The sequence below is a fragment of the Hibiscus syriacus genome, unplaced genomic scaffold (genome assembly GCF_006381635.1).
Source record: "Hibiscus syriacus cultivar Baekdansim isolate YM2019G1 unplaced genomic scaffold, ASM638163v2 tig00117034_pilon, whole genome shotgun sequence".
NCBI classification, from domain to species: domain Eukaryota; kingdom Viridiplantae; phylum Streptophyta; class Magnoliopsida; order Malvales; family Malvaceae; genus Hibiscus; species Hibiscus syriacus.
In genome coordinates this window covers 1,552,597-1,564,980 of record NW_024063533.1, presented here as the reverse complement: position 1 = coordinate 1,564,980, position 12,384 = coordinate 1,552,597, and the positions used below count along the sequence as shown (strand labels likewise).

Here is a 12,384-nt window from a genome sequence, read left to right as displayed (position 1 = left end):
TTTAGCATAAAAGAGATTACGAATTAAAATATATAAATATTAAAAAATAAAACTATATATCAACTCATGATTACATAATTAATAAGTATCGGATACAATAATAAAGCACGTTAGATTTTTAAAGAGAACTCAAATTAAGATCTTGAAAATGACATGAATCTCAAGCATGAACAGTAAAACTTATAGAAAACACCCAAAAAGAAAATCCCAACATGCATGTGAGCTTTTAAGAATAATTTCCAACTTTATTCAGAGAGGAAAAATTCGATAGTTAAACACAGAAAATGAACCCTGAAATGGATAATAAAACCTGTTATCTAACGTAATAAGATTGCTTTAATGGAGATTGGAGAGTTTCCTAGAAAGAAGCAGCTTCGGACTATCAACTTTTTATTGTGCTTCATCCACATCATTCGTTGCTTGTTCATTTTGCGTATACCGAGTTCTCGTATTTTCCATCCCACCTATTATTTGGTTTGGATAACATACCAGATGACAAAAAGGAGAAAAAGATCAGTCCTAGCAAAATCCTGACATTAGTATATGAGAGGACTCAAACACCCTATGTTACTCAAACTCGGATACAAGTGTTCAATATAGGAATGTGTCCGAGACAAGTACATTCGATTTCTTCTATACATTTTCTATGTATTTGGAACTCGGAAGGTTATATCTCCATACTCTATATATACATGATGCACAGTGTATTTCAAGAAAAATGAAGCAATCTAGGTTGTACTCACCTGAAGTCTTCCTGTTCAGGAATTCCGAGATCCAAATCCTCTGGAAATGGCTGAAATAGTAGGTCTATCTTCTCATCATCCACTTGTTCAAGAGCTGGTGGATCCCACTGTAGCAGTTTGACACAGGATAAGTTACTACATGCTTGGAGCTCCTCTTAGAATCTTAGTTATTGATTTTATCAGGTTCGAAAAATTCATCAAGTGATAATATATATTGATTACAAATTCTTTCCAAGTTCAAAATGTCTAACAAGAAAACGATCAATAAAACTCGCGAGTTATTACATCCAGTGTAAGGTTTTTCATGTGACCAAAACATGTTTTGGGTACAAATATGTTTAATTTTTCTAAGTTTTTTCATGTGTTCGGAGGATTCTAGGAGGGTCATATCCTCGTACCCATATTTGGATTTGCACCAGACATGAATTGAAAGGTATGTATTTCAAGCGAAAAGGAGTACCTTTGGTGCATTATCCTTGTCAATGGTGAGGGCTCTAATACCCTTTCAACAAAAACCAGAAGAAAATCCATTCACTAAGTTAGAAGAAGCTCATTTTTTAAGTTTCCATAATTGGTTAAACTCAACATCTACCTCATAGACATCTGCAGATATTGTGGTCCGTAATATACACATCGTTAGTCGAAATTCTTTTTTCAGACATTCAGCCAGCGTCTGCTTCCTCCCTTCACGAATCTGGAAATATCAATCTAATAAGTAATGGTAAGATATCATGAAAACTCAGTAATTAACTACAATTTGGAGAAAAACCAAGTCAACCAGTGGTGTTTATTAGTAGATACCAATTCCATATTCCACCACTTGAAAAAAAAAAACGACAGTGACACTCGTGTATAGACATCAGAAAGATCTTGATGAAGTCACTGATCTAGTGTTTGAAATCAAGACAATTCATCAATTTTAACATGAAAAGATAGACGCTTTTATGCATCGAAGTCAAGATTAGACACCATGTTGTTAGTAGAAATGTGTTGGAACATAATACAATGAATTTATATCGAGTTGGTAATACTTGAAGCCTCATTCTCATCCTCTACCAAAAAGTAAACTTAAATCTCTATCAAACACTTATCATTTATGTCAAAGTTCCGCAAACTAGTGAAATATATGAATTAAATGGTTCGATAAAGTAAAAAACTATTACCGATCTCAATGTTACTTTCAATCCCATTGGTGATGAACTTTTTAACCCTTTCAGTATAGGACCAATCCATTCATTGCCCTCTTTGCCCGCCTCCATTTCCTGTCAGAGAACATTCGAACAAAGTGAATATTATGGTGAGTTTTGCCAATTAAAACTATATTACTATTATTTTCCATGTTCAGAGATTAAAGAAGAAAAATAACTTACAAATGATTTTATAATGTCTACAACAGTATCCTTTGAGAAACACTCATCAATTATCTGCTTCCTGGAAAGTCATAAAAACTATCAGCTTTCACTAGTGCTGAGGTCAATGATCCTTTCCAAATTTACACTCTAGTTGAAACCTATGCACCCGAGTATCGAATATGGTAATATATCCGATACAGGTACATCCAATTTGTTCTAAGTTTTATGTGTTTAGAGAGTCGTATCTCATACCTATGTTTGAATATGTATAAGAAACAGCAGTGTCAAAGATGCTTCAAAGAAAATGAAGAGTGGGAGCAATATAAGTTGACACAGGTTTTCTTACTTGTTTAAAATGCTGTCTTCATCAAGCTGCACATGTAAAGAAAATTCCTCGATTGTAGCCTTGACTGCATTCTTATCCCCAACGTTCAAGCTAATCAGGCACTTCTCTAGCTCAGGAAGTCTCTGATTACAATAGAAAATAAATTGTTATCATTCCATATTACTAAATCTAAGGGGGGGAAACATAGACAATTTGCTGATTTAAAAGGACTAAAAAAGAGAAAAACACCTCATTGATTTGAGTCCACAAGTACAAAGATTGAAATATCTAAATTTTAAATCAAATCCTTCGTTAAAATTAAAATGATGAGATGTTTTCAAAGTACAATATAAAAAGAGAAAATAAAGTTCACCAAGTTGGTCAGAGAACGAATTTGTTTGTACGTTATTATTCCTTTTATATATCCTCAACAGTAGAGCATTACTAATTTCAGCATGGTTGGCTGATTTCATATGTACGACTCTTCATTTTTTATGAAGTATAAGTACTCAATACCCATACTTGATGACATGGTATGAGGGTATATGATCCTTCAAGGCCCTTCAAGTACATAAAAATCTTTATATTTTTAAAATTGAACATATGTGTATGTGTCGAACACATACTCACTTCCGACATCACACCCAAGTTCAAGATAGCCATATACCATTTAAATTTGCGTTAGAACAAAGTTGATATCAGCTTCCCACCCAAGCCTCTCCCTATAAATTGAAAAATGTATGACTTTTTGAAATAGGAAGATAACGTATATTTTCTTTTGTTTGAAGTGAACCCCAAAAGTTAATGCTAATAATGCATGATTAAAGAGAAATGTTAGGTAAATCTTCAAAGCTTGCGCCAGCAGCAGGACAAAAGAAAATGGATTAAATATGGTGAGCATAGATGGAATGTGATCCAAGGACGGAATTAAATCATGAAATCAACTTAAGATTGAGTTCAGATTTGATTGGGTGGTTAATTTGACAGGAGAGGAAGCAATTTATGCTAATTGTTTGTGTACAATTAATCTCACAGCTGTTACATAGCCATAGTTTAGGTTTACTCGAACTTGGGTGTGAATAGTAGAAACATGTATCTAACACAATATTGTTTCGAAGTTTTTCCATGCATTTGGAGAGCCCTTGGAGATATAACTCTTAGATCTCCATATCTATATCCAGGTTTGTGTTCTATTACGGGTATTTCATGAAAAATGAAGATTCAAAGCAACATAGATAACAAAACTCACCTCGAGTGGGACAAAATGGGTTGCTAGTCCAGCTACAACCAATTCCTTACCATTTAGCCTAGCTCCTGTTAAAGCTAAATATTCTCCTGTAATGAATGACAAAATAATCTCAATTGAATACCAAACGAAACCAAATACATATCCATATCTACTTTGGTAAGTCATTCTTACCCAAATGGCCAGGAAGATGTGAAAGGATGTACGAGAAACCGCAGTCCACATGAAAACCAATACTTGCTTCTGGTGTTGCAAAGACCTAAACACAAAGCATTTAAAAGCATAACATACAGAAGATTCAGCATGTCAATGCAGTAACAGATAACAGAAAGGTAAACTTGAAAGCATTGATTTATGTAATGTCTAGATAATGACAATATACTCACAGTTTTTTCAGTTACAACTGAGAACTTCATTGGGACCATGAATGATGCACCACCTCCCATTGAAATTCCATGAACAAGAGCAACCTGTCAAACAAGACATATCAATTAGACTGGTAGCTTTACACAGTGATGCAGATCTCACATTCAATGAATTCCTTGTGCATGGTATGGGAATACAGTGTGGAGATTTAAAAGGTAAAAAAAACACCTGGGTTTTCTTATAGGTATGAATGTGGTAGCAAAGCCAATACATTCGATAGACCACTTCAAGGCAAGAATCCCCTGTCAAAAGAATAATTCATTACAAGTTAAAATTCATAATGTTATGCGCATGTATGAGCAGTCAGAAAGTGTTACTCTGGCTTCGGCAAGTAATATATTCAGAAAGTAATAGAATTCAAAACTTATGTTACTCTGACTTCGGTGAGAGTGTCGGATATTAGTATTATCAAATATGAATATGTTCAAATTTCTTCAAATATTCCATGTATTTGGAAGGTAATATCCCATACTCATATCCACACAACATAGTTTAAAACATAATAGAATATAAGACCAATAGAACATTTACTTGATTTCCTTCCCTCATAGAACATTTTTAAATCTCCGCCAGCAGAAAAAGCACGACCGGCTCCCTGCTTAAAAACGAAAAACACTATAAAATTAACAAAATAAAACACATATTGACTGAGAAATCCAGAACTAGGAACCATCCGGAATGACCCAATTTAACGACCTTGATCAGTATAAGCTGAGATTGCTCATCATTTTCCCATTTTTCAAAGTATTCAGCTAGCAGAGAGACCTGATTACGATGAAAGAAACAAGAAATTCAGAAGATTTGACTTGAAGAACTTAAATGAAAGCCCAAAGGAAAATGCAGCTTAAATTAATAAAACCACTTTGGATGAAGTGTTGAACATTACATACCACTTTGGATGATATGACATTCAGATGCCGAGGCCTGTTCAAAGTGATGATTCTTACACGGTCTAATTCCTCTCCAACAACGACCTTAATTGATTTAAAAAACCATTATTTCTGAGCTAAGTACAGCATGCAAAAAAAAAAACATAGCAAGTACTCTTAAAATTTGAAAGAAAAAAAAGCTGGTAAAATCGAATCAGTAAAAGGGAGTGATTACCGGCTCATCGGGATTAACAACTTCTTTTGCCATTTGATTCGCCAGAACTGATTGATCAAGCCAGAATCCACAAACTGCAAAGAAAAGGGGGGAAATGGGGTTGAGAATGACAGCAAAAGAGAGAAGTAGAAGCCTGAAAGGAATGAAATTACAGATAGTGTTTAGAGAGACGGAGAGGCATACGAAAGAAGTAAAATTAGCGAAGAAAAATGGAAATGGAAGAACAGATATACAGAGAGGTAGGCGAAGGAGCGGATGGGTTTGTTAATGGCAATGACAGATGTAGAAAGTAGTTGAGTAGTCTGCCATTCTTAAAACTTCTGAATCTTCTTACCTACCACCCCTGATTCAGGGGTAGTTGAGTGCTGCGGTGGTAGTAACGCACACCTAGGATGGGCACGGGAGCCAATTCGATCGGTTTTGACCTGATACCATTAGATTGAGTTAGATTTTTTTTAAAAAGAAATCAGGTTTGAAATGGATTAGCTCAAATTCAAATTTAAGTTTATGATGAAAAATAATTCATCTCTACCCGATTTAAAAAATAATATAATTATATTTTATATATTTAAGTATAATTGTAATATTATCATTTTTTATATAATTTTTTATATACTTTTTATTTTATTAAATAAAATTAATAATTTTTATATTATTTTAGATCGGGTCAGGTAAAAGTCGAATTTTATCTCAAAAGTCGGATCGATTTTGAATCGAGTAAAATTATTGTTAACTCGAATCAGATCAAATTTCGGGTGAAAGAAATAAAATTTTTAAATTAGATCGGGTTGACCGAAAACCGAACTCATGCTCATCCCTACACACACCACCTTGATCATGATTGATTACATTCAAGTCAAAATGAGTGAAAAATATTTGAGTTGGTAGATTTGATAAGTATTCTTTTATTATTTAAATATTATTAGTAGAGTTGAACGTATCAAGCGAGTTTGATGGTAAAAGAATTAGTTATTATTTGAGGTTTTAAGTTTAAGCACCATAAAAGTTAAGAGTATGAGCATTTAACATCAAATGGTTGAGAGTTACTTTTGAACAAATATCGCCTTATATTAACCTAAAATTACTCAAAAAATTATTAAATTTTGTTATGTATAATAGTATGATAATAATTGATTTTGATTTAGTTTATTTTTAATTATATATGATATTTATACTTTTAGTATTTGTAATGTTATTTAATAGATCAAATATTATTTAAAATTATATTATAATATTTTACAAAAGATGATTTTAAGGGTAAAGTTTTAATGTGGTAAAATGATCTAGTGCTTACTCTAGTTTTATCTTTACTTTTGCACCATTTGTCTTTTTTTTCATCTTTATTTGATTGACGGTGATATTAATTTTAGTGTTGGTAGTCAATTGCAATATTTTTTTGTTTTTCTTTTAATTTCTTATATCTCATCTTTGTTTTTTTTTATTTGTTTTTTTAATAATTATGCCTTTATGGCATCCTTTCCTTTGAATTTTGACACGCTTTCGATCTTTTTTATTGGTCGTTTGACCGTATTCTTTGTTTATTTTTTTAAGATTAAATTTGACGTCGACTCTACTGATCAAGATGGTGCTTATTTGTTATCCTACTGATATTTCCTACTTTACACCCTCATATTGGATTTGGATACACAATTTACGGTCGAATATAGTTTTCTCACAATGTTTGGCTATAATTTGCGATTATCAGTTGTCTTTCAGTAGTTTAATCTCTTGTTGTAGTTTATTTATTCGTACATATATTTTGTTCAGTTTTTTGGATATGTTTTAAGTTTTTTTTTCCTTTTATGATCCTTGAATGATCTTTAGTGACTGGTTTCTTGTGTCAATGGTTATAGAAAATATTCTAATTATGTGTTTAATTTACGTTTATGGTTCTAATCCTTCATTTTTATTTTAAGTATTTTATATTTTTAATAAAATCAATTTCTTTTATTTGTATAAAAAATAGGATAGAGTATTAATTGGGTAGAGTGAAGAAAATTATATATGAAAAAAATTCTAAAGAGTTGGAGGTTAAGGGAAAACTACTTCAGATATCATTAAACTTTGTGTACTGACTCGTTTATATCACTAAATTTTTTATTTTGTCAATTATAACATTAAATTTTAATTTTACATTTAATTATATCACTCCGCCGTTAAATCAGTAACGAGACTATGACATAACTAAAGACCGTTGATATGCATGCCACACCAAAATTACATTATTTTGACTCGATTGTTCTAATGCCTAAACCAACATCGTTTTACAAACTGAATTTTAGGGTGTATCGATTTTGTCACTGAACTTTTAAACACTTTTCTTTCTTAGCACTACACTTTTCAGTCGCAACCGATAGCCAACACTGTCCTATTTATATTTCATGACAATATCAGTACCAAAACGTTTGTATTTCGCTCATCTTTCTTCTCCTAATATTGATTTTTCATGAAATTCACTCAAAATCGACGAAAATCTATTGAAAAGTTCGATGTATTAATACTTCGATCTCTTTCGATGAACATCCTATGAGACTAATTTTGTGGTATGTTATTTGTCTTCTTGAAAAAATGATTTTCATTGTTCATATTTTTGAATAAACACCTAAAATTACGTAAATCTAAAAAAAATCTCAACATCTAAAAAATTGTAGATTTTTTTATTTAATTCCGTCACTTTTAAGTTTGTTTCAGGTTTGAACAAACACCTTAGAGATTTTAAGATTGAGTAGATACATCTACAACATGTGTATATATTATCTATAATTAAATAAAATTCTAAACATATATTATTTTATAATCATTTTAAATTATTAAGAAACGTAGAGAATGATCAAGGGTGCTTCCGATTTTCACGTACTAGAAGACATGTTTGAAAACCGACTGAAAAATAGGTCAAATCATGGCTTTTGTCCCTTTGTAGTAGGATTGGAAAATGTGCGACAGCTTTAATATAAGGCTAAAATAAGGAGCTATCGATTTTGTTATTGTTTAAATAATAAAATCGATAAAAAAATTACCATAAACATTATTAGGCGCTACCGATTTTTTTATTATTGGGCATTTTACCGGATTTGATAAAAATGACCAGAAACATTATTAGGCGCTACCGGTTTTGTTATCGTTGGGTATTTTTACCGGAAATGTTAAAAAAATTGGTGTTTTAGATAAAAATAATGATATTTTAAGTAATTTTTTACTAGTTTTGTTATTTAAATAATAACAAAACCAGTAACGACTTATTTTAGCCTTATATTAAGGTACCGCACTGTAGAACTTCTCGATAGGATTTAGACTTTCTGTCCCTTCATTTTACTAATATTATAGTAATCAGATTAAAAATTTAAATGAATCATTTTTTTTATTTTCTATCAAACTAAAGTTTAATGTTATATTAAATATAAAAATAAACTTCATATCAATATGTCTACTCTAACTCTAGTATATTTCTTTAATACCTTTTTTAGATTTTTCTTAAAAACAATAACTTCAATGTAAAAAGTCATATCACTAAAAAATTATATTAGTAAAATGAGAATTATTTTAATTTAAATAGCTAAAAATAATAATTTTTTAAATTAACTAATAAAATCCAAACTATATCATTTTAAAATTTAAATATCATAAAGGGGTCAAAACCATAATTTGGCCAAAGAAAACAGTCCTAACCTGACGTTGTTATTGAGTATATGACGTCATTATGACAAGTAATTTGCTGCTTTGACGAAACTAAACCACCCACTTATAAAACGCCCATTCTCTGCCAAACAATTCTTTATCCTTTTTCCGCCATATCCCTCACGTGTCATGCCACATGTCTAATAATGGTAAACTATCCAGATAGTCACCGACTGTTACTAGGTTTTAGTTGGGGCACTCTACTTTAAAACATTACAAACTATTCATTTGAATCATTAAAAATAAGTTTCATGTGATGATATTTTTTTAATTTTTAGAATTAGAATGAAATGGACACTATATGTATATACTAAAATTTAAAATTTATAGGTTCGTAATCAAATTGATATAATACATAGACTTTTATGATTAAATTTAGGGTAAAGTAGACAAATGATCTGTTGAAAATATTTTGAAGTTTCGATATAACAAATTAAGTGTTATTGAATTTTAAGACTTTATAAATCATTTTTAGAGTATATTCGATTCAATTATTTGAATATCAAAATACTACTCCAACTTTTTCAAAGATCAATTTCAATTCTTACTAAAGTGTAAATTTGTGTTTTAAACTTAAAATATTTTTGAAACAATTTTTACAAAGTATTTCGAGCCAAAAATCAAGCCAAAAATTAATTTTTCAAAGGGATGTACTGATGCACTCATTGATGTATCGATGCACACCCTATTTCGAATGCATTTTGTGTACCGATGCACAACCATGCATCGATGCACTCTTGAATTTATTGAAACATCGAATGCATTTTATGTACTGATGCACAGACCATGCATCGATGCACTCCTGGCTCTTTTGAAACATCGAATGTAATTAGTGTATCGCCCCTAGTGTACCGATGCACTAAGTCTTATAACAGTCGAAATATTTGAATTTTACACATAGTGTACCGATACACCCTGATGGTGTACTGATGCACACATGCTCCCAACTGTTTTATTTAATTGTTTTCACACAATAACGACTCTATTGACTTCACCAATGATCCCCAACGTTCATAAGTGATTCAAGGTGTATTTAAACAAGCTTAGGAGCCATTGATCAACAACAGTTAATAAGAGAAACTAGAAAATCAAAGAGAAAACATCAAACCTCAAGTTTGAGCATTTCAAGCCAAATTTTCATTCAATATTCATTTTGCTTTCAAAAACACTTATTGTGCTCAATTGTATTCATTTTTTAGTGTTCTTTCTTTGTTCTAGAATTGAGCAAACATCTTGCCTTGTGAGGTTTTTCTGTAAGTTTGCTAAATTTCTATTGTTCTCTTTGGGAGAGTTGGGGTATAATTTTTGAGGGAGTTGTAAGGTTACTCTTTGTCCTCAAAAGAAAGACACATTAGTGATTTTATGGAAAATCCTTAGTGTGGATAGCTAAGGTAGTGGAAGTAGACTTTTGTTGAGAAAGTCGAACCACTCTAAATCGTTGTGCAATTATTTTATATTTTCTGCAAAAGCTTCCACCAAAATTTTAATTGTCAATTCACCCCCTCTTGGCTATTTCGTCGATCGATTAATTCAATAATTGGTATCATAGCCTCACTCATTTGAAGGTTTAATCGTCTCTTGAGTCAATTCGGGAAGAGTTATATTGATATTCAAGTCATCAATGGCCTCCACTTTAAACTTCGACCTTGGTCTTGATTCAATGCCTGTCAATAAGCCTCATTTCTACAATTGAGCTAATTATGCTTATTGGAAGAATAAAATGAGGTACTTCATTCAAGCAAGTGACATGGGAGCATGGAATATCATAGAAGACGGATACTTCATTCCTTCCACTCATTCAAGATTGTGGAGTGAAGCAGAGACAAGAATGTTCCAGTTAAACTCAAAGGCTATCCATATTATTTTTTGTGCTCTTAGACCAGATGAATACGGAAGAGTTTCATCTTGTACAACCGCCAAGGAGATATGGGATAAACTACAAGTCACTCATGAAGGCACAAACGAGGTAAAAGAATCTAAAATTAGTCTTCTAACTCAAAGCTATGAAAATTTCAAGATGAAACCGGATAAAGATATCAAAGCTACGACGGATAGATTTTTCACGATTGTCAATGGTCTCAAATCATATGGAGAGATCATTCCAAATGAGAAGCTTGCGAGGAAGTTAGTTTACTCTCTTCCAAAAGCTTAACAATCAAAGAAAACGACAATCATCGAGGCTAAAAACTTAAAGTCTTTAACTATCGAAGAGTTAATTGGTTCTCTTCTCACTCATGAAATGATGTTTCTAGATGAGGTAGACCTCGAGAATATTGACGAGACAAAGAAGGAGAAGAAGAAAAAGAAGAACGTGGGAGTTTCTCTCAAATCTACAAGAGTTGAGAGTGATTCAAATGAAGATGACGATGACGAGGAAATGGCATTATTTGTCAAACAGTTCAGAAAATTGATGAAGCCTAACCAAGAAAGAAAATTCAAACAAAATGAAGGCTTCAAAACAAACCGAAGGAGAAAGACCCTATCATTTGCTATGAGTGCAAAAAGTCGGGTCATGTTAAATATGATTGCCCACAATTGAAGAAGAATGGTCAATCGAAGAAAACACAAAGGTCACGTGGCTGCATGTAGCGATAAAGAACAATCCGATGAAGAGGAACAAGACGTAGCAAACTTGTGCTTAATGGCTTTCAGGGAGAATTCTCAGGTAACCTCTAGCTCATTTAATTTCGAAGATTATTCTTTTGATGAGCTATTAGAGGAATATACTAGGTTGACTTTGGATTATGAGAAATTATTTTTAAAATACAAAAATGATATTTCAAAATTGAAAAACAAAAATAATCTCATATTCAATACCAACATTGATCTTGAAAGTAAGGTCAAAGAATTGCAAATCAAACTAGATGAATTTGAAAAGAAAAATATTGATTTGCATAACCTACTTTCAAGAGTGAATGATGATCATCAAAAGAAAATTGATGATCTTAAAGCTTCTTTTGATAAAGTTGGAGCAAAATGTTTTGAAAACGGAGAAAATTCAAAATCCAACTTTGTTATAAAAAGTTTTAAAAACTACAAGCATAGAGGTCCCCGAAGAACCTCTAATGGAAAAATCGTTAGAAGTATATGAGTTCCTAAAGAACTCATTACTACTAAAGACAAGGATATCCTGCATAAATGGATACCTAAGGGGGTTAGAATTTTGGAGACTAATGAATATGGACCCAAAAGAAATTGGGTACCAAAAAATCAAAAATTAATCTATGTTTGTAGGGAAAGGAGCATTGCTACAAGGCACGAGAAACAAGTTCAAACTCATGGTACCTTGATAGTGGATACTCAAGACATATGACCGGAGACAAGAGTCGGTTCATAGAGCTTAACGACAAAAATGGAGGAGATATGACTTTTGGTGATAATTCAAAAGGTCACATTGAAGGTATAGGTACAATAGGAAATACCTCTTCCATACAAATTAAAAATGTTTTATATATGAATGGGTTAAAGCATAATCTAGTGAGTATTAGTCAATTCTATGATAAGGGATACAAT

General features: G+C 31.8%; 1 protein-coding gene across 2 annotated transcripts; it reads right to left on the bottom strand.

Annotated features, from left to right (window-relative positions):
• Positions 1–242: 242 nt before the first annotated feature.
• Positions 243–5,528, bottom strand: LOC120196634 (3-hydroxyisobutyryl-CoA hydrolase-like protein 5). Of its 2 annotated transcripts, none has more exons than XM_039198393.1 (16): positions 5,380–5,482; positions 5,197–5,270; positions 4,983–5,066; positions 4,789–4,857; positions 4,624–4,687; positions 4,261–4,334; positions 4,053–4,136; positions 3,841–3,925; positions 3,670–3,755; positions 2,442–2,563; positions 2,114–2,174; positions 1,907–2,005; positions 1,336–1,437; positions 1,204–1,245; positions 744–850; positions 243–464 (listed from the first exon to the last, which is right to left on the bottom strand). In XM_039198393.1, exons 2-16 carry the CDS (start codon positions 5,227–5,229, stop codon positions 425–427), a joined length of 1,152 nt encoding a protein of 383 aa, XP_039054324.1. In that variant the 5' UTR covers positions 5,230–5,270; positions 5,380–5,482; the 3' UTR covers positions 243–424. The 2 variants fall into 2 exon arrangements, with proteins under 2 accessions (XP_039054324.1, XP_039054325.1); XM_039198394.1 differs by having other exon boundaries at positions 425–464; positions 5,430–5,528.
• Between the last annotated feature and the right edge of the window lie 6,856 nt (positions 5,529–12,384).

Coding starts and splice junctions, on each gene's coding strand:
- LOC120196634 (XM_039198394.1), bottom strand. CDS start 5,229: ATGGCAAAAGAAGTTGTTAATCCCGATGAGCCG. Junction 5,067..5,196: donor TTGTTAATCCCGATGAGCCG/GTAATCACTCCC, acceptor AAATCAATTAAG/GTCGTTGTTGGAGAGGAATT. Junction 4,137..4,260: donor ATACCTATAAGAAAACCCAG/GTGTTTTTTTTA, acceptor CTTGTTTGACAG/GTTGCTCTTGTTCATGGAAT.